Here is a 26,483-nt window from a genome sequence, read left to right as displayed (position 1 = left end):
GGCTTGGCCTGGCTTGGCCGCGTACCGGCATTTTTTTTGGATCTTGGCCTGCCATTATGCACTGAGATGGCACTGAGCGTTTCTTTCCTATTTGCGTGAAAGCACGACCACCGGCTTCAATTCTTGTGCTTGAAAGATGCATCATTCATTCTGTCAGTCAGTTTTGATCTCGAAATTCGAAATGTTCTCAATTTAGCAATAGAGTGAGTCATGAATGAGTGGTCATTGTAGTAAGGAGCCTTGGGTTTTCAAGATAGGTGTGATATAGTGATCAAGCGTTACTGCGCGTCACCGTAATCAGTTCTGCGCTGAAATTTTAAAGGTTTTCGACCACCCGGGGTTCTTTAACGTGCACTGTGCGATGCCAGTGCACGTTAAAGAACCTCAGGTGGTCGAAATTTCCGGAGCCCTTCACTACGGCGTCACTCATAGCCTGAGTCGGTTTGGGATGTTACCCCTTAATTAAACCAGGTTAGCGCTGGAATTTTTAAAGGTGGTCGCGGGTGATTGTAAGTGCTGACGCAGAGTTTGATAAAAGATGACCGAAATACTCGCGAGGTCGTCATTGACGCGCGAGTGACGTTTTAGTTTGACTTGTTGTGGGCTTACTTTGGGACGTTTATCGGTCAAGTATATTTAAATGACTTGTAGACGCCCCATCAAACGATTGCTGTTTGTTGCCTGAGGACAATAGCTGAACAACGTAAATACGCGTTTTGCACCACGAGCCTCTAGGTTCCGAAACAGAAACCACACGTTAGCGCTAGCGCCATGCAGCGGTTCGAAGAGAGGCGGAGGCAGAGACCATAGCGGGGGCGAGGGAGGCGCAGCAAGCATCCTGCAAGCTTGGCAGCTTGGCCCATTTACTTTAGCTCTTTAGTTTCCATCCTTGATCCCGCTTCGTATCTGCCAGCGCTGTGAGATTCGCTGAACAGTCGTTTCGCGCTTCGGCCGGAGATTGTCGTTATCATTCGTCATACCGCTGCAAGTTTCGAGATACTACCACGTGCGGCGACTCTCTGGTCGGCAAAGAAGCGACGGCAGCAAGCGTGCGCCCGGCTGTTTCGAACCGGCGTCTGGACCGGCCGTGGTTTCGGCCATTTAGCGTGACATGCCACGACCACGCCTCGAAGCATCGCGGCGCGGCGCGAACTCAGTTTAGAGACAGACGTGGCGAATCCGGCCAGCAGAACGTGGAGTGCTGTACCAAGGAAGGAGCGATCCACGAGACGACGCTTCCGGAATGTCGACGAGACGGTCGCGCATCCAGATCAAACCCAACTTGGGCCGTAAGAGCGACGGTGCCGCTGCACCGGGACCCCGGAAATCGGCTGCCGTCCCGGCGGCTACGCAAGGTGCGGGCGACAGCGTCGCCGTCCCGACGGTCGCGGCACCGCCGCCGACACCTGAGCCCGGCTCTGCACCCGTACCGGATCCGGTGAGCACGCCCGATGAGAGCAGCGTGTCCGTGGAGCAGCCGTCCGCCGCTCCGGTCCAGGAGCCCGCGGCGGCGCCCGCAGAGCCGCCGTGCGCCGCCGTCGCCGAGCCCGAGCCCCCGGCAGAGGCTCCTGCCGTGGTCCAGTCCATCGTGACCAGGGCCAGGCCCCCTAAGCGACCTGCACCTGCCGTCGTGTCCGCCCCGGCGTCCCCGCAGAAGTGAGTGGTCGGCGGCCTGTGGCGGGGGAGATGTGTTTAACGCCATGTGGCGCGCGCTGTGCTTAAAGTGGTCGCGATGACGCAAGATTACGCTTGCGAGCCACGGATCTCTCAATCGCGCCTCCACTGCAAAGACGTAATTACATCCGTATACGCGTGCACGATCGAGCTGGTTTGTGACGTTTCTACGGTTGCACTTCATGGCTAGGCTAGTAGCTAGGATCGTCGCCACTGGTGTGCACGTCACCCGTGCTGCTACCAGCTATACGCGTGTGTGCTTAGTTTTGTGGCGTTCTTGCACCCAGATACCGCTTTGAAGAGCCTGTTGAGGTTATGTGCCTGTTGAAAGGAGGACTGAGGGTTGGGTGCATGCTGAAGCGATATTACTGGATACCTCAAACCATGTTTAAATTAAAGCGAAGTCTTCTCTTTATTTCATTTCACTCTTCGAAAGAACTGAACACATTGCAGTGTCTGGCCCTGGTAGAAAAATTGCTGACGCTACTGGTCACATCTCGCACAGCATTAAAGCAAACTTGCTTACACTCAACCATCATGGGTTTATTTCATTGAAAAAAGAAATGAAGTGCTGAACCTAATCACTCCTGGGTTATTAGTACCCACCGCGGTGGCTCAGTGGTTATGGTGCTCGGCTGCTGACCCGAAAGACGCGGGTTCGATCTCGGCCGCGGTGGTTGAATTTCTTTGGAGGCGAAATTCTAGAGGCCTGTGTACTGTGCGATGTCAGTGCACGTTAAAGAACCCCAGGTGGTCGAAATTTCCGGAGCCCTCCACTACGCCGTCTCTCATAGCCTTAGTCGCTTTGGGACGTTAAACCCCATAAACCAAACCAAACCACCCTCGCGAGGCCGCAGTGGCCAAAAAAACGTGGTGTGCTTGAATTTACTTTAGTAATACGGTAGTTGCAGCTTCATCTTTCATGACAACAATGTGAAGTTTAATGAAAGACTAAAGCTAAAGTGGTACTTGTGTGTAATCTGGTAGTGCATTCTCATTTCATTTACACAGATTGAACAGCAGTCATCGGCATGGTGATAATGCATGGCATCTGGTTCTTGAAAACCGTGACTCACCATCATGATGTCATATAGCTGACATGCCCCGTTGGCTTAATGGCTTTGGTATGGTTCACCTGTTGATTCCAAGGTCACGGGTTTGACCCCTATTTTGATGGAGGTGAAATGCAAAAACGCCTGTGTGCTGTGCGATTCTAAATGAATCCGGAGCCCTGCAGTATCCCTCCTAACCCATGTATTGCTTAGGGATGGTAAGCCCCACGATCAGACTAAGGCTAAGGATCAGTTGCATCAAGCTGCTAGGGTGTGTACGACACTTACCCTGCCTACCCCATCGAGCTGAGTCTGCGTCGCTTGTATTGACGTGTTTTTGCTAGAACTATATGAATGTTCTTTTTCAGGGCTGGAGCTGGCATGCAATACTTTTGAGAGAAGCTTGTGCAGTTGCATTTGAACTTACTGGCTTTATTTGCATGTGGTGTTGAAGTGTGAAGAAGTAGCCTTAACGGACACCCGTTTTCATGGCACGCCACTTTTGTAATTGCAGAGTGGCCAAGCCGTCTTCGACAGTTGATCCGCCAACTCCAGAACAGACGGTTCCTGCCCCCAGTGTGCCATCTACTGAGCCACGGACACGAAAGGCAGAGAAGGAGAAACAAGTGCGTTAACTTCACTCTTGTTAGTCAGTGGGTTTTTATTGAAATTAGCCCCAGGACGCCAACTTGGAAGTCTAGGGTTGTCTGTGCTGCCTGCGGAGATGAGTGCCTGCTTTGAGCCGTTTTGTGTGCCACTATGTTGTCATGGGCCGTTTCCAGAGTTCTCCAAGTAGGTTGTGCGGAACTCTTGGGTTCCTAGGAGTGCATTTTGGGTTTCTCAAGCATCTAAATCCACGTCCTCAGCCCCACCTCACCCTTACTAACTTTCTTTTGGAACTCTTTGTACTGTAATTACATACGGCTGACTGTTTCACTATGTGGAGAGTTGTGATAATGAATTCGGACACTTTTTTTAGGGGCCATGGGACCTTTTTTTTTTGCATGCATGTTTGAGGCCCTTCTCTAGTTTCCCGAGATTCCGCAAAAAAAAAATATGCAGATTTGAGTATTTTTTGCGGAATTGTGTGTTAGCAGCTACGGTCTCCTTTTTTTTTTTATTTACCTACATTGTGTTTGTGGACATCAGTAGAAATGACAGGAAACTGATTAATTTAATCATCTGCTCATGAAAGGTAGACTGTGCTGATGCCTTTGACATGTCTGGTCCCTCATACCGCCAAGGAAGCTAGTGTGTCAAGTGCTGGGGCTCTGGCAGTATTGCGTTCACGCAGTTTTATGAGATGAGTCGTGATATTGGTGCCTGTTGATAGTAGCACTGCTGTATTTGCACAAATATAACGAGAGTCTTGACTTAAATCATGGCTTCAGAAAGCACGCTTTGTTTTAGGCTAAGCTAGGAATATAATGAGGCAGCCAGAGTGAATTAACCCACAAGCCTCATGAGTTGCGGTAAAAAGCTGACTTCTCCACAACCTCGGGTCATGGAGGCAAAGCGTGTGACACGCATTGGTGAGAAGGAGTTGGTGCAAATATAGAAAGAAGGCGGTGTGGGTAGTTGAGGAATAGAAGGCAGTGGAAGAGACATGAGTAGGGAACGGGAAAAAAAGGGCACTCAGCACGAAACATGCGGCAGTGAGGGAAGAAATAACAAAAAGTTGCATGAGTTAACACGTAGAAGGTGCCCCATGGAATATTACAGATTCCTTGTTCTCAATTCGCGGAAATTAAAATTTTCCGCTGCAGGAAATTCAGGACCTTAGGCATGTTAGGCAGGAAGGGACCCAAGGCAAGACACGCGGGATCTTGCTCAGCGCCTTAGAAAGTTTTGAGGGTTCCTTTAGGCTATAAAGATTGAGAACACCCCTCCGACTGCAAGCAGAGTGGATGGATGTTTGCTAGCAGTGATGCAGGCACATTTTCATACCTAGAAGCATCAGGTTCGGATGCAAGGCCACTGTGGAAACCTTCTAAATAAATTCTGACACAGGCACGCAGCCAGCTATCCCGAACCATCAGGACCGCCTAGATCTTTCCATGAAGTAAGTGTAAAATGAACTCAAAACACTTCTTGAAACGCTTACGCGATTGTATGAGGGTGGAGTATCTGATTTTGTCTGCCCAGCTTCATTGCACAACAGGTTCCTATTCAGTGCCGCTGACTGTCCCAAGCTGGTGCAGTCGCTCATCTTTGCTTGTATGCCTGCTTGCTGTGGATGGCGGCACCACTGCTCAGAATACCTAGCAGTGAAGGTTGTGCATTCTTTACAGCCTTGTCTCTCACTCAGCTTGGTGCATTCTCGGTGTCTTAATCCTGGCGTACCATGACTTAGTGTTTGTTGACTAAGTTTCTGTGGCCTGGTAGTTCGTAGACACCATGCTAGGCTGGTGGGCTGCTGCCCAGACAGTGTCCGTCGATGTTGCCAAGGCAAGTGCTGAGGTGTGCCCGGCTTGTAGAGACCTTGAGCTACAACCTCCGATTTGGATGTGGATGAGACAATGACCTTCAATGCCTCATAAGGTCAAACCTAACTTTAACTGCGTAGTGGTATGACCCAAGCTATGGTAGTATGAACATGTGATTATATGACTATGACCATCTGGTACCAGACCTTTGACCTTGACCATTGACATTTGATTCGAGACAGTGGGTACCACATCGGCAGTGACCTTCAGTGCCTCACAAGGTCAAACTGAACTTCACTGCTTGGTGGTGTAACCCAAGCTATGGTAGTATGAGCACGTGGTCATATGACTATGACCATCTGGTGCCAGATCTCTGACCTTGACCATCGACATTTGATTTGAGACAATGGGCACCACATCGACAATGACCTTCAATGCCTCACAAGGTCAAACCAAACTTAACTGCTTGGTGGTATGGCCCAAGCCATGGTAGTATGACCACGTGATCATATGACTATGACCATTGGGTACCTGATCTTGATCTTTGACCTTGACTTCTGATTTGAGTCAGTGGAGGCATGCTTAACAGAGCTTTTGCCCGTGTAACAAGGTTCAAGCCACGTTGAACCTCAACCATTTTTTTTTCTGCTGTGCAGCCTCGGCGGCGGAGCAGGCGTCCTAGTGCACGGAAGCCACCGGCGGACCGCAGTGCCATGACCATGCTTGACCTCATCTACTACAACCCACCGGGAAACCCCATGCCGTACGACCCTTTATATCTTGCCCCGTGCATGAGCTGACATATCAACAGTGAAATGCCTACTGTCGGAGAAAAAAGTCCCCAGGACGTGCAAAAAGTGGTGTGGGCATGCAGATGCCATGTTTTCCGGTGACCACCGCACCTCACTCCCACACATCTACAGCTGTGGTCTTGGGTCACTGTCCAGTAACAGAGGTATTGGCATCGCTTGTGGCTCGTGTGTCCTGGAGACTTTTAAGGCGGAAGCCTTTAATGCCTCATCGTTGTAAGCAGCAGTTGTCGACAGAAATGTCACGGTTTTCAGTTGGTCGAAACGGTCGTGACGTCACAGTGCGCGAATTTCAAACGGGCCAATTGTACTTTGCCTAGTAACCAATGCAACCACTTAAAGGGATCGTATAGTGATGCTCCAAGTAAGTGGGACTGAGTTAAGATGACTGCTTAATTAACCATTTAGCCTAATTAACCTATCTAGTCTGACCAGATAGATAAATAAAACCGAGTAGAAAATTGGTCCAGCTCGGGAATCGAACCCCGGTCTCCGGAGTGCGAGCCGAGCACGCTACCACTCCGCCATGCTAGCTCGATGGTTTGGAATGAACAAAGGCGTGTCTAGTGAATATGGTGTCATCGTTCACTCCCATCTTCCTCCCTTCCCGTTATGGCGAGGTTTAGATGTCCACCGAGATATGAGAGGCAGATACATTTCCTTTCCTCAAAAACCAATTTACCGACGAGCAAGGCGTAGAACCGAACGGGCGATGGCGTTCTATGCATGGACTCCGTGGCAGCGTTGCAAGACGCTGTCGCGTTCCGCTCTTGGAGGCGAAATTTAACATCTTAACCACACATCAGTGACACGAGCAGCAACATCGCGCTTAAGGCTTTCGCCTCATCGCAGTTTAGGTCAGCAAAGTGCCCCCTGAATTTTTTGTCCCTTCTAAAGAAATTAATGGAAGCCTGAGGACGGCTGTAGGGTGTAGGTTGGCAGTGATCCACAGTTGTGGGATGTGTTGAGGAGGGCATGACAGAAGCAGCAATTCACAACTGTTTTTATTTTAAGAAAATGAATACATAGATGAGTTGCATGCATGTCTGTTGAGGCAGAGAGCAGGAAACAGCACAAGTAAGAAACGGTGCCGAAAAAAAAAAGAAGGATATCAGCTGAAAGAGCCCTAGCGTTGGCATAAGGGCTGTGTAAACTGAGATCTGTCTGTGGCCTACCACATCAACAAACAAGGGAATGTGCATAAGGGACCCATCCATCTCCTTCCTCAATGAAGAGCATGCTTAGTTAAACAGGCAGCTGTCCTGAGAATGCCTTTTTTGTACGAAATTTCCGTCGTGATTTTTGTTTTGTTTTCTGGTCTTTGCTTTGGAGACGTGAAGCTTGTGCATACTGAAGTCTTCGTTTTTCTCAAAATAAAACAGTTGTGAGTTGGCGCTTCTATTGTGCCACCTTCACCGTGAGGAAGCGTAAAACTTGACTGACTCTTTTTTTTTTTAGATTTACTAGATGTTCTTGAACATTGCCAGCTTCTTGGATTGTCCAGAGTTCTTGGCTTTCTTTTTCTTCGGGAGACGGTGCTGCAGTCGCAGCTTGTTGAAAGCTGCTGCTCTGAGTGTTTAAAGGAGGCTTCACTTTACCCTCGAGGGCCCTTCGCAGCAAAGGTGCGACATTCATGCCGTGTGCATCTTTAGACAGTGCTTGACGAATGCTTTCTTCACAGTGGGCAGTGCAGTGCGGAAAATAAAGTTTTCAGTTTTAAGGGTCTGGGCTTTTTTTTCCTGCCTGTCAATTTCTTCTTTCTATTTTATTATTTCAAAATACTGCAGGCCTATGTGGCCCAGGCAGGAGGGGCAAACAACCTAACAATACACAAAAGAAACGAAAAAACAACACAGCATCATTCGGCGATAACAAAGGGAAGATAAAAACAACAGCATTAAAAAATACAAAATGAGACAACTTAACCAAGGAAATTTTCTTCCAATGCGTTGCTGAAATTGCTATTTTGAAAAAGGGATTCTGGGAGCATGTTCCAATCGGAGATGGTTCAGGGGAAGAAGCTATACTTAAATGAATTTGTTCGTGCGAAGATAGGCTGCAGTGTGTGTTCCTTAGTGTGTCGTGTACGTCTGGTGGTAGAAGGTTGAACATAGTTAGGTATTGGAATGTTTACATCGCGTGAAATAATCTTACGGAGGAAAAAAATTCGGTTTATTTTTCGGCGGTCTGAAAGAAGTGGGATATTATTTTCTGCCATTAGCTTTGTGGGAGAATCAAATCTGCTGTATTTGTGGAAAATAAACCTGACTGCTTTCCTTTGAATGATTTCAAGGGAGTTAATGTTCTTTTTTGTATGCGGATCCTAACTCTATTGGTTCCTAACTGTTGTCCTTTTGTTTTTCAGTGCAAGAGTTATTCGTTGACACCGAGTGTTGCTGTGGCTGAAACCCTTCCAATTTTCTTGCCACAGGGAGAAACCCAGGCAACCGCGGCCTAATGATGAGAATTTGGCCGCGGAGGCCGCTGCCGAAGAGGCGGAACAAGAGGCGGCAGACGAAGCCGTCGAAGAGGAGGAGTCGGCCGCGGAGGCGGGGCCACGCGTTCGTCTCGGCCCCAACGGGGAGATCACCCTCGACGAGGAGAGCCTGGTGATCCGGCGGCCGGCGGCACGGCCGGCAACACGTGCCGTCGTCTACGAGACAGGCAGCGAGACAAACTATACGTCATTCCGCAAGCAGCCGCAGGGACGGCGCACGTGGACGCCCAAGCAGACTGCACGCTTCTACCGGGCGCTCAGTGTCTGCGGCACCGACTTCACGCTCATGGCGACTTTCTTCCCCAACCGCACACGCCAGGATCTCAAGGTACAAACGAGTGGCAGGGGGTCAACGACCTGCTGCTAAGCACTGACCTGACACATGCACAGGAACTAATTAGTTGTTTATTTAACAGAAAATCATTGCTCTTTGCAAAAATTGGTTCTCTGGCTCTTTCCAGATATCTTGATGCTGATCAGACTGCAAAAGACACATTTGTCGCCGAGAGAATTTGACTTAAAGTCTTCCCGCCAGTCGATCCAAACTCTGAAATGGTGATGTAGTGTCGCCTCTGAGATCTGCTAAAAAAAATGAAAAATTGGTGTCGACACTCACATTTGTGAAACTGGCCTGTGGTGGTGACACCTGTATTTCATTTCTTGCCCTTTTATTGATTATGAAAGCTCCATTTTTGGCGAGAGTGGTTTGTGAACAGAGCGCAGTATCCTATCAACACAGGTCAACTTCACTTTGTCCTCTTCAGTGTCATTTGAGTGAGAGCCGGCTATGCTTAAAGAGGTGGAGACACCAAATTAGTGGTTGGCGCGTTCTTTATTTCAAACGCTTCTTATTGCTCCAGGAAGCATGATACACACTCGAAGAATCATATATTCACAGTGAATAATTTAATATCGCATTTTTAGGTGAACGATTTTCGGTTTCGGTTTCTGAATGCCGAGTTGGACAGTGACATTACTATCTGGGATGCTCAACTACTTTGCCTGGTCACGTGGGCCCACAAAGTTGTGACGCACCTACTGCTGCATCGTCTGCTTTGTCACACATGTGCTGACCAGCACATGAAAACAAACAACGGCATGGCTCAATTTGTGGGACATCATGTGCGCTTACCACAGCACTTCCGCCAATTGCCAAGTAACCATGTGTTGTATATAGTGGAACCTCATGAATTCAGACTTCAAGGGGGATCGAAAACGTGATCGAATGAATCGGAATTCAAGCTAAAAGGGAGCCTGTTCAGTGGCAGGGCTGGTATTTCAGCTGGCTTGCACATTGTGCATGCATGGCAGTGAGTTGGTAGCGTTCTTGAATGTCGTCCGCTGCTAAAACTTCAGTGGTCATCAAAGTGCGTGGAACTCATCTGTGCCTAGTTCTTTTGTCCCGAATACGCAAAAGTTGCAGCAGCGTATTGCATGGAAGGCATACGGCTTCACAGAGATGGGGAGCAGAAGTTAATGGCAGTGCTTTTCAAAGCAAGGAGCTCGTACTTGCAACAGAATGCACCACTGCCCTAACTGTTACATCACAGCACCATCAAAACTTGGATTTTGATGACGGGCAAAAAGCTTTTCATGTACACAAGCTGGAGCAGAGTGCTTAGAATAACGTATGTACAGCCGGTTTCGAGGTTGGTTTTTAGCTAAGTCGTTGGGCCTAATTACCTAATTAGGTATAAAGGCCAATGCCAACTCAGTGCTTTCTTCGGCCATTATCGGTTCTTTCTTATATTTATCGCCATCTTTGCCAGTTTGTTTTGAGCTCTCCGTATGGTGGTGGGTAACGTAAGAGATGGGAAGAGGGCGGAGTGGGTGAGGGAACAAACGCGCGTTAATGACATCCTAGTTGAAATCAAGAGGAAGAAGTGGGCTTGGGCAGGGCATGTAATGCGAAGACAAGATAACCGCTGGTCCTTAAGGGTAACGGAGTGGATTCCAAGAGAAGGCAAGCATAGCAGGGGGCGGGAGAGAGTTAGGTGGGTGTATGAGATTAAGAAGTTTGCGGGGATACGGTGGCCGCAGCTGGCAAAGGACAGGGTTAATTGGAGAGGCCTTTGCCCTGCAGTGGGCGTAGTCAGGCTGATGATGATGTATGGTGGGTACGGTGCAATTCCCACAGCGATGGGTTCGCTTTCGCATCTGAACTTTTATCCCGTCCTGCCCTCTACGCCGTCCAATGTGCAGTCGTTCAGGCTAGCCTCCCCAGATGCCACAGACTTGCCTGTACATTTTCATTCTGTACTCTGGGAGCTTATGTGCATGCTACGTGGGCCTTGTGTCGAGTGATGACAGGTGGCTGTCTGAGGTGGTGACTACTGTGTTCCTCTTTCCCTTTTAGAACAAGTTCAAGCGAGAGGAGCGCTACCACCGAGAGCTTGTGGACCGAACCATCAGTGAGTGCAAGCCTGTCCTTTCCGCAAGTTACCGTTGGCTGGCGAAAATGTGCTTCCCTTGTTGACAAAAGCGAGAACCACATTTTTGTTTCATTAATGAGAGGGATACTTTGGCAGTAGTCAGCACCCTGACTTAGACATGCAAGCTGAAAGGCTGACCGTAGTACTTGGTGCATGGAGGTGGCCTATAAATTTATTCTGAGGACACTGCTAAGCGGCATAGCCTTCTGACAGACAGAGCACTGAAGGAAATTATTAATGGTGAAATTCAAGTTGTACAGGTCTCAATAGACCGCTCAAACATTTTGTATAGTCTGAGAACTTGTGGGATTTGAAGTGCGATGCTTACAGATTTGGTGCTTTGTCATGCACTGAAGGCTAAGCGTAACCTTTTGACAGATTTACGCGAGTGTAGATCTGTCTGCTGCATTCAGAATTAGAATTAGCTAGAGAGCAAACAGGGCAGACATTCGTTTGACACGAATATGAAACTAGCAGATCTCTTCCATCTTACAGCTGCCGCAGTGGCTGGGTGGTTATGGTACTCGACTGCTGACCCGAAAGGCACGGGCTCGATCCCAGCCACAGCGGTCACATTTTGATCGAGGCGAAATGCTGGAGGCCCATGTACTGTGCGATATGTCAGTGCACGTTAAAGAACACCAGGTGGTCAAAATTTCCAGGGCCCTTCACTACGGCGTCCCTCATTGCCTTAGTCGCTTTGGGAGATTAGACCCTACAAAACTATCTTCCATGTTGCAAGATGTTCACCCCTGCAGAAATGCTCAAAGTGTGGTCTTCAGCAAACAGCACACAGCTTAAAAGTGCTTTCAATCACTACCAAGAAATTTTGTTTCTTTATCAAAGCCTTTAGCAAGGGTGCATTTTAAGCACTTACAAAGGTGCACTGGATGAGCATTTGGTGTTTCAGCATTTTCTCGAGCTGTTCCATTACTAAAGAACCAGGAACTATTACTGCTCTTGAGTATTGGCTAACACGTGCAATGAGCCCAGTATGTCTCCATAAACAACTCAGCCTAGGTGCATGGTCACAAAGCAGTATGTGATGCTCACAAACAAATTTAAGCTCTTCTTTGTTTTGCTGGAGTGCCTGTGCAGTTTATATGTGCATGGAACACAGCCCCTGTACAACATCAACGCCCGTGCTTCCCCATGGCATGGCCTGTGAAGGTTGTGCTGGCAGCAATAAGTGGCCGGGTGCTCCCTTGGTAGGCTATGTGTTGCTTCTGCAGGCACAGAGTAAAGAATGCAGGGCCAGATATTGTACACTGTACCTTTAATTCCGCCTTTCTGTGTTCGGGGAAAAAAATGGCATCGAAACGACATTGCTTGCTGCCTGGTGCCCTTGAAACTCTGGGGTGTTTTGTCGCAGTCAACGAAAAGATTGCAGCCGCTTACCACTACAACCAGCTATCAGTGCCAGCTGGTTCATGAAAGGATTAAAGGTGCACTGAAGAGGATTCTGAACTTGTCTTTTTGCCGCGGGAACTCGATCTACACGTTCCTAGCATTCTTAGAAACTGCGACTTATTGCCCTGTGTGGCCGATTTCCCTAATTAAATCGAATTAACGTCCGTCTCCCGCCCTTTATTTTTAATTCTGCCTCGTACGATGGGCGGAGTCGACCAATGCGTGAAGTTCCTTTCAGCCAGCTCCGTGAAGGCTTTGCTTTCGCTTTATTTACTGTTTACTTATTGTCTGCGTATTATAACAACTAGCAATGTTTCAACATTTTGTTATTCTTTGTATAATACTACCGACATTAGCCTTATTTTATGCGTTATTTGATTGTTTTCGTCACAGCTCGGTTGTATTTTCGTTTTACCGTTTGTTGTTTTTCTTAACATGCTGACCAGTTGAATGTTCCAATTATGCTTGACCGCGTTCTGTTAACCTTACTAAGCCCTCCTGCCACAATCCCAATTGGGATTAGCAGTATTTGTAAATAAATAAATAAATAAATAAATTTTGTTTTTTAGGTTTCCATGAATAAATAGTTTCAGTCGCAGATAATACAGCCGCAAAATAAGCCCGCAGAAATAAAAATACGCGCAGACTATTTGCTACTACGGACTACTACGTACTACTCCGCCGATGGCAAAGCGGCAAGCCGCCACGGGACTGGGTGAAAGGCACTCCACGCGTTGGTCGACTCCGCCCACCGTACAAGGCAGAATTAAAAAAAAAGGGCGGGAGCCGGACGTTAATTCGATTTAATTTGGGAAATCGGCCATACAGGGCAATAAGTAGCAGTTTCTAAAAATGCTAGGAACGTGTAGATCGAGTTCCCGCGGCAAAAAGACAAGTTCAGATTCCTCTTCAGCGCACCTTTAATAGAGGACGCAGATAATAAAATGGCCAATTTGGTTAGAATTTTCGATTTTTCAGCAAATTTTTTTTCGTAACTCTTAGGGTCTTCATGTGTCTCGCGGCGAAAAATTATGGTGAAACATGCAGTACAAATTTAGAAAAGAAAAAGGAAGTTTTTTATCTGTGGTCATCAAAAATTGGGAGCGAATCATGGTTTTGATGGTGCTGGCATAGCGAAGTCCACCGGTTTTCGATGATGAAACATGGCCACCTTAGTATCACCTTGAAGAGAATAGATCGCAAGGTCAGTCTTTTTGTTCATTGCGATGCTGTGAAGGCGGTGTTTTGGGGGATTTCCCTCTCTGTACCTGCCAACCTCCCCCTACCTGCCCCCATCTCCACTTGTATGGGGAGAGGAGGAAGGCGCTCAACTAAGAATGACTCTGCAAACTGTGCAAAAAACTAATAAAGTTTGTGATTATGAAAAAATCATTAATAAGAATAGAATCATAATTGGAATAGATTGGTGAGTGAAAGAGAATGTGATCAGAATTGGAACAGATTGGCGATTGAAAGGAAAATGCTAACACATGTCCTCCACAGCAGTCCAAGAGAAGGCAAGCGTAGCAAGGGGCGGCTGAAAGTTATAGGTGGGCGGATGAGATTAAGAAGTTTGCGGGGATAGGATGGCCGCAGCTGGCAAAGGGCAGGGTTAGTTGAAGAGACATGGGGGAGGCCTTTGCCCTGCAGTGGGCGTAGTCAGGCTGATGATGATGATGACGAATCCAATTGATTTCTCCTTATTTTTTTTTTTGGCTACAGCATGTACCAGTGAAGAATTTACTTCATAGTTTTGCGTCTATGTTATGCGTGCTGTTGTCACCATAAGAAACTGTGGACAAACCTCGCCTCTCTTGTTGCTGTCTATCTGCAGACGACCCCACCCAGTTCGACCCTGAAGGACTGGAAGAAGAGGACCCAGACGAGCCGGACGAACCGGAGCCCGCGCCGAAGCGTCCCCGTGGCCGCCGGCGCAAGGCCGCGCAGCCCGAGGAGAGCGCCGTCCAAGAGGAAGTGGTTGAGGAGGAAGTGGTGCACGAGGAGATCATTCTCCTGGACGAGGAAGAGGCCCCCGACGCGGAGCCAACAGCTGCTGCCTCGGCGAAGGCGGCGGAAGCCAGCGGCGCAGCGGTGCAGCAGCAACGAGGTGGTGTTCCCGCGGCCGAAGGGCGGCAGGCCCCGCCTCTGCGGCTGCAAGCTGGGCAGCTGGTGTTCTACGCCAGCCGGACACAGGAGCAGGTGGTGCATGTGTTTGTGGTGGCCCCGCCGCCGCAGGCTGGGGGCGGGAGCGAACTGGCTGCCCGCCTTAGCAGCCCGCCTCTGCAGTGCCCACCGGCAGCCGCGCCCTCCTAGTGCCGCACCTCTTTGCTAATGTGTTTTCCTGTGCGTCCGTGCGCATGCCCCAACTGTGTAGTGTGCTTTGGCACACTTCTGAACAAGGCACGTGTGTGACCCACTTGTGCGGTGTCTGTCGACCCACTCCTGAACAGGGTGTACATGCGCCCTTGTGTAGTGTGCTTCGACCCACTCGAGAACAGGGTGTACATGCGCCCTTGTGTAGTGTGCTTTGACCCACTCCTGAACAGGGTGTACATGCGCCCTTGTGTAGTGTGCTTTGACCCACTCGTGAACAGGGTGTACAGTGTACATGCGACCTAGTGTAATGTGCGTCGACCCACTCGTGAACAGTGTGTGCATGCGCCCTTGTGTAGTGTGCTTCGGCACACTCCGGGACAGGTGGTGCGCGGATGTGAACATGGACGTGGTGTGTTTCGCTGATGTGTTCATTTGCGGATATTTACGGATTCTGTTCATGTGATGGTGTGACAGTGTCGTGTTGAAGTGCGCGCCGTCGCTCGCGCTTGTCCGCTTGGACTTGGAACGTCACTGTGGACTTTTGTGCGTGTGCGCTAAGTGTGTGTGAGCGGTCAGACCGCAGTTCATCAAGAGCGGCTCGTTGATGAAGCCAGGATGCAGAGAAGTAGGCAGCTGCCAAATGGGTGACGTGCCCCCGCCAGATCCTGTTGTGTGAAGGCAGGGTGTCATTGTGAGAGTCCAGTGAGGTGCAGTTCACTGATACCAGTGGAGGGCTCCATGCAGTGTCTTTCACATTTCCATTGGTGGTTGTCTCGGCTTAAAAAAGTGTCTTGTATGGTGTTTTCATGTTGGCCAGCCCTATCCTAGGCATCGTGTAAAGTTTGCGGTCTCGTGACACTTGTGTTAATGGAGACTCTGAGGATACGGAAATACATTCTTGTCATTTGACTGTAGGTGGGGGGGGGGGGTGTATATGTGCAAAAATAGAAAGACGAAAGAAACCAGCCTGACGGACCATATTATCACACAGTGTGCAATGAATGCAACGCATTTTGTGCCTCCCGACAAGGAGTCTTTTGAACCAAAGCCTTATTTACTGTGCAAAAGAGCTGCTGTTCTATGTGTGGAACTGCAGAGAGGTCACATGGCGACATTACTTGAAGTCTAGAGTGACGCGGCAAGGAAGCTTTGCTGTTTTTATTTATTGCCTAGTTTTAAGAGCTATCATGCGTGGACTGTGTGCTGCGGACTCCACTTAGCTTCGAAGTGCTTCGTATCTTGGGAGACACTTCCGTTCCATATGCACTCAGGAAACCAATAGAAAGCATATATTGTGAGCTATATTGTTCGTAATTATGGTAGCATAATATGGAGTGTTCGTCGTAACCTTCACAAGAGTGTTGGCAAGTATTTATACCCTCGGTCGTTAAACGGACTTTCTGATTTTTACTGCATGTGAAGGATCCATGGCCAGCAAAGTGTTGACGATCTGTTGCCTGAAGGCATTTACCTCTGGAAGCACTTCACCAATAGCCGTGATGGTTGGGCCAAGTGTTGTACTGATAGACAAGAGTAAATGGTTTGGGTGCCCATTATGCTACAGGAGTCTCCCAGATGGTTTTTGAACATTTTTGAGGCAGCTCGCTACGGAATCTAAGTTTGGCACTATTCAAGCCAGTGATAGCTCAGTTAGCAAATGCCAATAGATGTGTTAGAAATGATGTCATCTTGAAAAATTGTGCGCAGAACCATAATTTTTGTGTTGCAAAACAGTCGAGAGATTGCACACCAGCATTGAGAGTATGACGAGGTGTCTTCTAGCTCTGCAGTGTTGGATGTTTTGAAACAATTGTGCGTAGTTGACGAGCTGCAATCCTTGTGCTGTGTTCACATCCTATGCCGGGCACCATCTGGCCTTGCTGGAAAATGTTCTTTCAACGAAAATGTGTTTATGATCTCAGTGTGTGGCCTAAGGGCGCACACAGTGGCAGAAGTTGCCCATTCATTCGGTGAGCCCACTGAAGCTAGAAACCATCTCGGAGGCTCCTCACCAGGAGAAGATGGCAGAGAGTGTGTTTGTAGCAATCAAGAGGTGACCGGCCTGTTCTGTGACCACGGTTTTTCTTCTGGGCTGCATCTAAGATGCTCAGCAACTGGCTGTAAGGGGTAGCAGCCGTGTACCGGCATTTCTTATCTGTTCTCACAAAGAGCTGTTTTGCACGAAACTTTTCTGGCCCAGCCAACGGACTTTTTAGCTCCTATACTTTCTTGTACTATTGGAACCTTAAACTGGCCATGCTTGGAATTTGTATGAGCATTTCTTATCTGTTCTCACAAAGAGCTGTTTTGCACGAAACTTTTCTGGCCCAGCCAACAGACTTTTTAGCTCCTATACTTTCTTGTACAATTGGAACCTTAAACTGGCCATGTCTGGAATTTGTACGAGTGAATTAGTTTGAGCATGTTGCTTATTACTGTTCATATGCACACTCTGCAAAAAGTGAAACTGCATCGACTTCAAATAATAAGCTCAAATAAACCTTCTGTCAACAAATTTCCTTGTTCGGAGGCTGGCGTTGGGCTATTTTGCATGTTTGTGCCCGACATAGCTACACTTTGCTGCTTGCCAAGCCTGGCATTTGTTGCTCCTGTTTTCTTGGAAGAGTTCGCTTGCAAACTCATTCACATGTGCCGAGTTATTTATAGAATTCACTCACAAAAAGGTTTACATGTGCGTAGTGCCTTGTAGAGTTCACATGCAAACTGATTCACATGTGCCCAGTTCTTTATAGAATTCGCTCACAAAGTTATCCACATGTGCCCAGTTCTTTGGTTCTGATCTTGTTCACGACTGGGGACAAAATAACACTTTATACTTTCCCCATGTTCTAGTTTTTCTCGCTGTCAGTCGCTACGACTGAGGCACCAGCTGTCATAATGCATATAGTATGCATTTATTGAGCAGTGAAAGGCGAATGCATGCAGAGTGTACTAGAGCTGAGCACGGGCCGCAAATTTCAGCCCGCGCCTGGCCCGAGCCCTACACTACTGACGGAGGCCCGGCCCGGCCCGACACTGAAGAAAGCTAAGCCCGCCCAGGCCCGGCCCGAGTTAAGGCCCGGCCCGTGCCCGGCCTGACCTGCAAAACTGAAATTGAAGTGACGACGAAACAGAAAGAGATAATTGAAGGAAAATCAGTTTATTTCAATGTTTTTAAAATGCTCGACCCTCATGGTCTAGATGAAAATTAGTGAATATATGCAAACACGCCGCATGTAGAGAGTTATCACTCCAAGTTATTATGTAAAAACAACAAATCGTCCATTCATGACGGCTTGAGGCAAGTGCGGCGCTCATGCATAATGAACCCGGCAGCGCTGAAATTTCTCTCGCTGCTTGGACTGGTAGCCGGAATGGCTAACACTTTCTTGGCAAGAAGAGAAAGCTTTGGGTACGTCGCTGCCTTGCTTCTCCAAAACTGTGATAGCTCAAACTCTGAGCAAGGGGGCTGGAGCCACGCAGGAGCAATCGCGACCGCGTAGCCCGGCCCGTCCGAGACAAATATACCGTGGCCCGAGCCCGGCCCCAGGTGAATAGGCTTCCGCAAGGCCCGAGCCCGGGGGCCGGGCCGGGTACAGGCTTTCGGGCCGGCCCAAGCCCGTGCACAGCTCTAGAGTGTACTGATATACGTACCTGCCAAAAAGACTTTTTTCAACTGGGTGTGGAGGAGGTTTTTCCTTAATAACGTGTGGTAGTAGGAGAGAACTTACATGCGGAATTAGAACACATGGTCATACATAACTACACTTTGAAATGACTTGGGACAACACAGGGACGACACAAACACTGGTGTGCACCAGTGCTTGTGTCGTCCCTGTGTTGTCCCAAGTCATGTATGACCATGTTAACTACCAACTAGCCCAATTTGAAACCCTCTTAATGGAGTTAGAAGAGAATGCGACTGTGCGATGACTAAATTGTGGCGATGTTAAAGGTGGTCAGCTGATTAAGTGGTGCATCTAATGGCACACCTGACGTCAAAAGGCACGCAAGTTGCCAAAACCGTCAGTTTCTGTCTACTGTTGGTGCTCAGCCTGAAAATGACGGGCAAGTCTCCTATGTTCTCGCCTTAAAGCTGGGCTGCACACTTTGATTTCAGCTAACATGCAATGAGGCGAAGTTCACTTTTCTCGTTTACTCCAGGTTTACCTTTACCATGTTGTACTTCCCAATTTTCACATGTTTATTTCCTCAGTACCTAGTGTATTTTCAACATTACTTGGCACATACAGTCTTTGTCAAAAGTTTACAGCCCAGGGGGTTTGCTTCTAAGCCTCGCAGTGGGACTCCTGTAACATTCGTGGTAGTCCTACCCATTGGAGGAGGCAGGACCAGAAATCTTGCCTTCAGCAAGTGTGGAGCGCTGGAGATGCATTGCGAACCAGACAGTGTGCTTCAGAAGCAAACCCCTGGGCTCCAAACTTTTGACAAAGGCTGTACATCATACTTCCCTACATTGATGAGCTGCACTGTAAAAGTACCCTGAATGACACTGGACCAGGGCTTTTTGGCCTTGCTACCGCTGTCGTGCATTTTGTCATGGGTGTGTATTCTTGCACACAGGGCAGCATACATTAGAACATGTTTTGGAATATTCCTACTCCCACTGGTGAGCAGTAGTTGCGATCTTTCTAAAATGCGCTTCCTTTCGTTCCCCTCTCATCTGTAGGCATTTCCTGCTATAGAGCACTTCAAGATGGAAAGTAGCCTGTTCACCCCATTCGTATTGTGCATATTGAATGTGCTCGAAAGTGATGACCATTGCCCAACCAACGACAGCGTGCTGCTTCCAGCGTAACACCTTCTGGAGCGTACCATACCCTACATGTTGTAGCCAGGTGGGGCGTATCCATCATCTCTGACAACACAACAGAAGGTGGAGGGCAAGATGGGGAAATGGTCTCACCCCTTGCCTGGCACTTGTGCTGTCGTTGTGGTTCTTTTTTTTTTTTTCATCTGTGAGGCAACTCTCACCTGGCCACTATTCTTTCCTTTCTTGCTAGGGTGGAAAAAGTGTGCACAAGTGTTCAAGCTGTGCACGTGAGCTTTGCACAGAGGCAGTCGCAACAGCTGGCTGCTCCTAGTATTGCATGTTAGCCGAGAAGAATTGGGTCACGCTTTGTTGTCTTTGCACTTGCTTCTCTCTGAATATTTTTTCAGGTCTTTGAATTGAGAAAATAGGAGAAAGCTGAAAATTTGCTCTGCTCAAACCGTTTTCCATAGAGGCCCAACATTTGTGACAGTGATATCGTGAAGCACTGACTTGTATACTTACTCACTGTTTAAGCAGAGAATCATGTACTTCTTCGAATTATGTCATTGGGCACACAAAGTTCATGAGTCAGTGTGTCACACTGTTCCAGTTTCAGTGCAAAACTGGACACTTTTCATAAAGTGCATGAACGGTTTTACGGAGAAGGCATGGGTGTTACCTGGAAGGTATTTTCCTTGACAGATTTCATCATGCAGAGCTAGTTGTTGGAAATGAGCTCAGAATGGACACAAATTTATTCACTCGCAACAAACTGCTTAATTTATCTGACAGCAGTGGAGTTATGGACATCATGAGACCAACCAGTTTTCACCATTTTTGTATGCCTGTTTCTGAAAAAAAGGGGGATTACTTGTCCTTGTGTACATATGCCGTCAAAAATTCCACTTGTGAGAACTGCGTGCGTATGTGTATCGTATGGTAAAAGCATTGGCTTGATGTTATGTTCCCGGATTTGACAAGTGTGTATATATTATTTCCGCAGTGTTCGCTCCTTGCCAGATGGTATTCCATCAAATGCTTGATTATGTTGTGTTCCTTGCGTTTAAGTGCTATAGTGGTATCTGAGAGAATGTCCCAATGTTCCGGCGTGCTTACCCAAAGTGCAGAGACCGTATGCTTTTCAATAGAAGGTCATCACGTCATTTCAATCACTTGCCAAGCTACTTTTCCTGCCAGATGTTTTGCCATGTACGCGCGGTCTTTTGCTGTTGAGGCTCGCTTCATCTCCACACTCCGGAACGCATCGTGTCTTGCGGGTACGCCGTTGGTCTTTGTATAGATTACGGACTAATCGTACTAGGTTTGTAGTTTGTGGCACCATGACCTTCGCTCACACGGTTTTGGGTACTGGATTAGCGGCATTTGTGATTTCCGCTGTTTGTGACACCCGCGCTTTTACGGCAGTACGAAGTTGTAGACGCTTTTTGCGAGGGTTGCATCCGTCGTTTGAAAACCTCCCACCCTCGGAGCGCCCGGGCATGTTTGGCGACACAACTCTCATCGTACGTGAACCAAGGATGCGACTGATGTCATGTGCGCAAACAAACGTAGGACCCGCTGATTTCAACAGCTGCTAACAAAACTTCAACAGAAATGACGCGTCGGCTGGAGCCGGACGCACGGCACGGCAGAGAGGAGACAGCAGCTGGGCGCACTGCGTACATTACCGAACAACAAACACACAAACGGTGCGCTCAGCTGACCGTTTTTCCTGCATTCTGGCCTTTTGTTTTGGTGTACTGTCTCTCCGAACCTCCTTTCCGCACGAATACAACTCCATGTGCTTTTTGCCACACCTTCTACCATGGTCGCTGCTCCGACCAATGGGCGCAAGGCCTTACCGTGCCACGTGACCGGTGCCGACCAATCGCGGAGCGTCGTTTTCAAATTCGGTTCCCCTTTGTCCTGAGACCGTACAACGAAATTTCTAGGTGCGCTGGTGTGCGGCCGTAGATTTGCCTTTGCATCGCGTTGTCCCGTGGAAAATCGACTGGTGGAACCAATGTGAACATCCGGAAACACCTTGAGACCACCGTCCGCACTGAAACACGCGACAACCAGGTGAGTCGTTCAACGGGAGCGCCACTGATCTCGCGCGCGCCTCCGAAACAAAGCCCCTTCCGGGCGTCATAGCGACGTGTATGTCCGCCGCACCGTTTAACGACCTTCCTGAACGGCAGAGTTGAATTTTTCGCTTTATTTTGCGACGTAAAAATAATTATCGTGGTGAGAATATCAATTCGCGGTCGTGCGCGCGTAGCGTTGACGAAACCAGTACCGTGCGTAACTGGCTGGTGCGCGGACATTTCGGAGAAGGTCCGCTGCGCGCTGGCTGCCAGCGAGAGGCGCCGGGTTTGAAGCCGTCTCGCGTCTACGCGCTGTCACACCGACGATGCCCTGTGGTGGTGTTATATGTCACGCTACCGTTTGCCTGCGCTCATGCAACTTCAACCCGACATTAGAGACAGTCGAAACATGCTGGGAACTGAACACAAATTCATCTTAGGCGGGAAGATCCGGCGCTCGTCAGCTGCTGCTCTGCGTCGCCCCACATTACCTTTGGGTGCCACTCAAGCTGTCATTTGAATAAAATAAATTTGCCTTGGTACTGGTCGCTCCGTTTTGGTCTCGAGAACGCTTGGCGATGGAGCGAATGCTGCGCGCACCTTTGAATAACCCCGAAGGCCTCTTGCTAAGGGCACCGAAGCGCGATGGGCAATGAACGTCCGCAAGTTTCAGTGCCCATTGAGCTAGGAATCTGCCAGTGTCTATCTTGATAGCGCAAATAATGTCTGTTTACCTCAATCAGGACGTCGGAAATACGATACGGGTCCGAATATCGGGAGCGCGTTCGTTTCGTTGCTAACTTTTCCTCAGTCCGGGTTGGCTCTCCGGATCAGTTCATGATCGCTGCGGCTGAACCCGGGGTGCGAATCGCAGGCGCGCCATGGAGCTATACGAGGAGGCGTTCAAGCTACAGGAGATGATCGAGTCGGACATGCGCGCCGAGCTGTCGCCGGCGGGCGAGCTTCGGTGCGGCTTGGGCGACGACTCGCTGGACGCGTTCGAGCCCCCCTCGGTCTGGTCCACGGGCATCTCGCTCATCTCGGAGCTGGACGGCCTCGAGGGCCTGCTGGTCGACCCGCAGACGGGGCTGCCGCCGCACCGAAACTCGGCGACCCCGGCCACGCTGCAACTGAACGTCACCCTCGCGGCTGCCGTCACCGCGGCCACCTCAGGTGACCGAGCGGCGTGTACTGCCCGCCCTGTGCAGCGGGAGTGCTAATTCTGTTTTGAGGGCAAACCGAAGGGCAGCACACTTATGGTCATGGTTACTGCTAGGCTAGGCTACACAAGGCACTACCACGGAACCCTCAATAGGGCTGACGCCATCGCTTGGCACCAGCTCCAGAATCTCACGTACCCTAACATTTTTCACAAGCACCATTTCTTCCCCACGCAACACCCCCGAATGCTGTCCGCAGTGCAACATTCCAAGCCCAACACATTCTATCAATCACTCTGTCTGGGTCTTTCCGAACCCACCAGGAAACCAAACAGTCATCGCCCATCCTTCATTCTCTTCCTGGGAGGCTGCTCTGTCTGGTTGGGCTCAGACCTGAGCGACCAGCAATCGCTGTAACTGGTCAGAAAGTTTGTTTTGTTAACAGGGGGATGTGTGTGAGCCAACGTATTGCTTTCACCATATTGTGCTTTGTTCTTTCATGCTGTAGGTGTGGACTCAACATACTTGAAAGCAATGTTGACTGTTCAGTCGCTCGGAGGCTGTCCTAGAATGCTGCTACCAGCTAAACCACTGGCTTGTTTGCACTAAAATTTTGCAGAGAAGTGACATTTTCCGAGTTTGCGCGCTATGTTGCGGTGATGTGCGTACTTGCCCGTTTCAGTCGGAATGAATCAGAAGTCTGGAATGTGTGCAGCAATGCTGAACCAGGAAACAGCAGCTGATTCCGCAGTGCTGTCTCTCGTTGGTTAGAGGGCGACAAAAACAGGCGTGAAGTGACGATTGTTCTATCACCCTCTTCTAGGCTAGAGATGGCACTACTAATACATACAGCTGTTGCGGGAAGCTTTTTCTTTTCATTTTTTTCCCCCTATCCCTGCAGACGATGCAAATATTAGATTCGACCAAAACAGGCAAGTACTTCACGTAAACCGGGCATCAAGCTAGCTTGCGAAGTCTCATTTATTTTCGCGCAAGTAATCTCACTGTTCAGCCAGGCGAAGTATTTTAGGAGAGGCTCTGAGTGATGCAGCACTAGCAGTTTTAGAATGAGGTGGCTTGATGTGTGAAACTGTGAGTGACTCTCACTTGTACTATAGTCGAATACAACTTAATTCTGCAGTGAAACTCCGCCCACATTCTGCCCCAGCGCACAGAATTCCTCCGCGACGAAAAAGTAGTCCTCCGCTTAAACGTGTCTTGTTACCTAAACAAGAAGCATATCTCAAGAAAAAAAAAATTATGAGCCCTAGAATTTTGATTCACGGATTGTTTGATGCGGTCAAACATTGAAAAGCTGATTTCGTTTACTGTTGCGATTGGCCAGCGGAGTAATACAGGACGCTGCGGACTGCGGCCCAGTGTTTGCAACTGCCGTTTTTTTTTTTAAAGTTGTGTTTTACTATAGTGCTCATTCAAGGCATTGCTGACTGTTGCTGTATATGGACTGTAGAAGGACTGCAGATTGGGTGAGTTGGTGTTCCATGGTGACAAGGAAATTCAAACAGCGCTAAACAACAGGACCTCCTCTTTCTGGTCCTGTTGTCTAGCGCTGTTTGAATTTTCTTGTCGCCACTGTATATGGAGTAGTACCTGAATGAGTCAACGGAGTCTGCGGTTTAATCAGGCTACATCGTCATACTTACCGTTGCTCAACCTGGGGTGGCAGCACCCACTGTGCAGACAACCACGTCGTCAACTTCGTTGGAGCAGCTGACCGTGCGCCCCATGTCTCCGCCGTCCCCAGACGATGACGCGGCAGTGGTGGCTTCGCTGCACGACGTGGCACCGGTCGAGGACCCCCTGGCACCCGGTGCCTACCCCAAACCGGCCTACTCGTACTCGTGTCTCATTGCCATGGCGCTGCGCAATAGCAGCACCGGGAGCCTCCCTGTCAATGAGATCTACAGTTTCATGACGTGAGTGGGGTCTTTGTAGCTGACTGGGCTCACTGAGGGCCGTTATTTTCACTTTTACTGCGATAGCAATACTAGTGGCACTTGTGAAAATGCTGGCGTCATCCGTTTGACGCCCCTTGAGAGAAGCTGCCACCCACTAGAAGCCCAAGAAGCAGCGGAACAAAGAATGCCACTCCAAATTGATTTAAACTCCCTGATTGATGCAAGTTCCAAGTGTAATGCTGCTACATAATCGAAACGATAGGAACGCTGTTGCATATTTAGAATGTTTGCACACACTCATACATTAGGGAAGGAAGAACCTTAACATCCTTTCTTCTTTTTTGAACTGGCGCTTGCTTTGCTCGAGTCGATGGCTGCCGGAAATAATGTGTTGGGGCTGTGTTCTTGTTGTATGTTTCAGCTGATGTATACACTACACTGGAGTGCAATATTTCACGACCCAAGTGATGTTGCATAATGCACCAAGTAACGTTGGCCAAAGTGTATGTAGTAATAGGCACACCTGCATGATGGAAGGTGGGTGGGATATGCTGGATTCAAGAAGTGGCAGGCGCAGGTTTTGAGTGTCATTGTGGAAAACTGTCTCGCGTAAGGCTGCGGTTACGCAGCAGCCAGAATTCTGACATTTTGTTTCGGTGGTCATTCGATGCAGAGAGAACTTCCCGTACTTCCGGACAGCGCCCAGCGGCTGGAAGAACTCGGTGCGCCACAACCTCTCCCTGAACAAGTGCTTCGAGAAGATCGAGAAACCCGGGGCGCAACAGCGGAAGGGCTGTCTCTGGACGCTCAACCCCGCCCGCGCGGCCAAGATGCACGACGAGCTGCTCAAGTGGAGCCGCAAGGACCCCGCAGCCATCCGGAGAAGCATGGCTAACCCCGAGCGCCTCGAGATGCTCGAGCGGGGCCAGTCCCTGACCTCCGCCCTGACCAGTGGTCCCGGGGAGGACACCGCGCACATGGATGAGGAAGGCTGACATGCCGGACTCGTCTGGACCGAACCGTGCCCCTAGTCAGAGAGACACTGCGTGCACTCTGCTTCCAGACGCCGGGGGAGTGATCGGAGCACCCTTTTCCCCACCCTCCGGCGTTGGCTGCAGCCGAGACGAACTTGGAACAGAGTGTGTGGACGTCTTTGATCCAGCCTTCACTGGAGGCTGCACACTTCACCGGTGCTAGTGGTGACTGGTCGCAACAGGAAGCACACCGAAAAGCCTCACTGTGCCCGTTTGCTCCAACGTGGTGCCGTCCGGTTTTGAGGCACCACGCCGGCACTTTCGTCACTGCCTCCCAACTGCGTGTGCTGACTGCGCGGTCAGCGAACCAAAGTGTTGCGCCGGTGGATCGCGAAATTGCACAATCACAGCACATTCTGGGGCCAGCATGGAAGAACGGATACGTCTTGCACTTCTGCACGCGTGGCTTTGAGGACACGGCTCCATATGTACAGTGCAGTCAAGTTTGGCGGAGGGTAGCGAAGGTTCTGCCGCGCCCTTGTGCATGATAGTGCAAACCAAAGTGAGCAAACTTGTCCGTGCAACGCTTCCTAGAAGTCGCACGCCATGGTCACCCAGTCTGCCCAGTTGCGCAGAACGTGTTCCCTGGAATTCCCTGGGATGCTAAAAGCATGCGAGGAAGCCCGGGGCAGGCCTGGAACTATAGACAGATCTGTGTAAAGCACCCTGAAACGTACTTGCTGGCCCATTGCAACATTTCCTTCAATCCTATGCGACCCTATACAACTTCTGTAGTGTTCGGATGGCTTTTGTTGCGCCAGTTTGGGTAAAGGCCATTGGTAAGGTGAAAAGTTGGGCGGGTTGAATCTTATTCACGATGAAGTTAGCGCCAAAAACGAGGACCAAAGTAGGAGAAGACACAACACGAGCGCTTTTTCACAACTAAAACTTTA

The 26,483-nt window shown here is 49.2% G+C and overlaps 2 protein-coding genes across 2 annotated transcripts; both read left to right on the top strand.

The window, feature by feature from the left end:
- Nucleotides 1–47: 47 nt before the first annotated feature.
- On the top strand, nucleotides 48–17,131 carry LOC149367039 (uncharacterized). The gene is made up of 7 exons (XM_089553692.1): nucleotides 48–322; nucleotides 381–1,656; nucleotides 3,241–3,352; nucleotides 5,809–5,915; nucleotides 8,393–8,786; nucleotides 10,815–10,869; nucleotides 14,135–17,131. The coding sequence occupies exons 2-7, from the start codon at nucleotides 1,244–1,246 to the stop codon at nucleotides 14,611–14,613; spliced, it is 1,560 nt and encodes a 519-aa protein (XP_089409818.1). The 5' UTR covers nucleotides 48–322; nucleotides 381–1,243; the 3' UTR covers nucleotides 14,614–17,131.
- Nucleotides 17,132–20,481: 3,350 nt separating this feature from the next.
- LOC149367038 (forkhead box protein N4-like) lies at nucleotides 20,482–26,438 on the top strand. Its single transcript, XM_089553673.1, has 4 exons — nucleotides 20,482–21,472; nucleotides 22,352–22,650; nucleotides 24,325–24,574; nucleotides 25,230–26,438. Exons 2-4 carry the CDS (start codon nucleotides 22,359–22,361, stop codon nucleotides 25,549–25,551), a joined length of 864 nt encoding a protein of 287 aa, XP_089409799.1. The 5' UTR covers nucleotides 20,482–21,472; nucleotides 22,352–22,358; the 3' UTR covers nucleotides 25,552–26,438.
- The last annotated feature ends 45 nt before the right edge of the window (nucleotides 26,439–26,483 follow it).

Source organism: Amblyomma mixtum, chromosome 1, assembly GCF_055824585.1.
Source record: "Amblyomma mixtum isolate Tamu chromosome 1, ASM5582458v1, whole genome shotgun sequence".
In the NCBI taxonomy this organism is placed as follows: domain Eukaryota; kingdom Metazoa; phylum Arthropoda; class Arachnida; order Ixodida; family Ixodidae; genus Amblyomma; species Amblyomma mixtum.
The sequence above is the reverse complement of the archived record's forward strand: the minus strand, read 5'-3'. Positions and strand labels throughout refer to the sequence as shown.

Excerpts from the sequence above, each read along its gene's own strand:
- LOC149367039 (XM_089553692.1), top strand. The coding sequence starts at position 1,244 with ATGTCGACGAGACGGTCGCGCATCCAGATCAAACCCAACTTGGGCCGT. Across the intron at positions 3,353-5,808 it reads AGGCAGAGAAGGAGAAACAA|CCTCGGCGGCGGAGCAGGCG; the intron begins GTGCGTTAACTT and ends TCTGCTGTGCAG. Across the intron at positions 8,787-10,814 it reads GCACACGCCAGGATCTCAAG|AACAAGTTCAAGCGAGAGGA; the intron begins GTACAAACGAGT and ends TTTCCCTTTTAG.
- LOC149367038 (XM_089553673.1), top strand. The coding sequence starts at position 22,359 with ATGGAGCTATACGAGGAGGCGTTCAAGCTACAGGAGATGATCGAGTCG. Across the intron at positions 22,651-24,324 it reads CGTCACCGCGGCCACCTCAG|CACCCACTGTGCAGACAACC; the intron begins GTGACCGAGCGG and ends CTGGGGTGGCAG. Across the intron at positions 24,575-25,229 it reads GAGATCTACAGTTTCATGAC|AGAGAACTTCCCGTACTTCC; the intron begins GTGAGTGGGGTC and ends CATTCGATGCAG.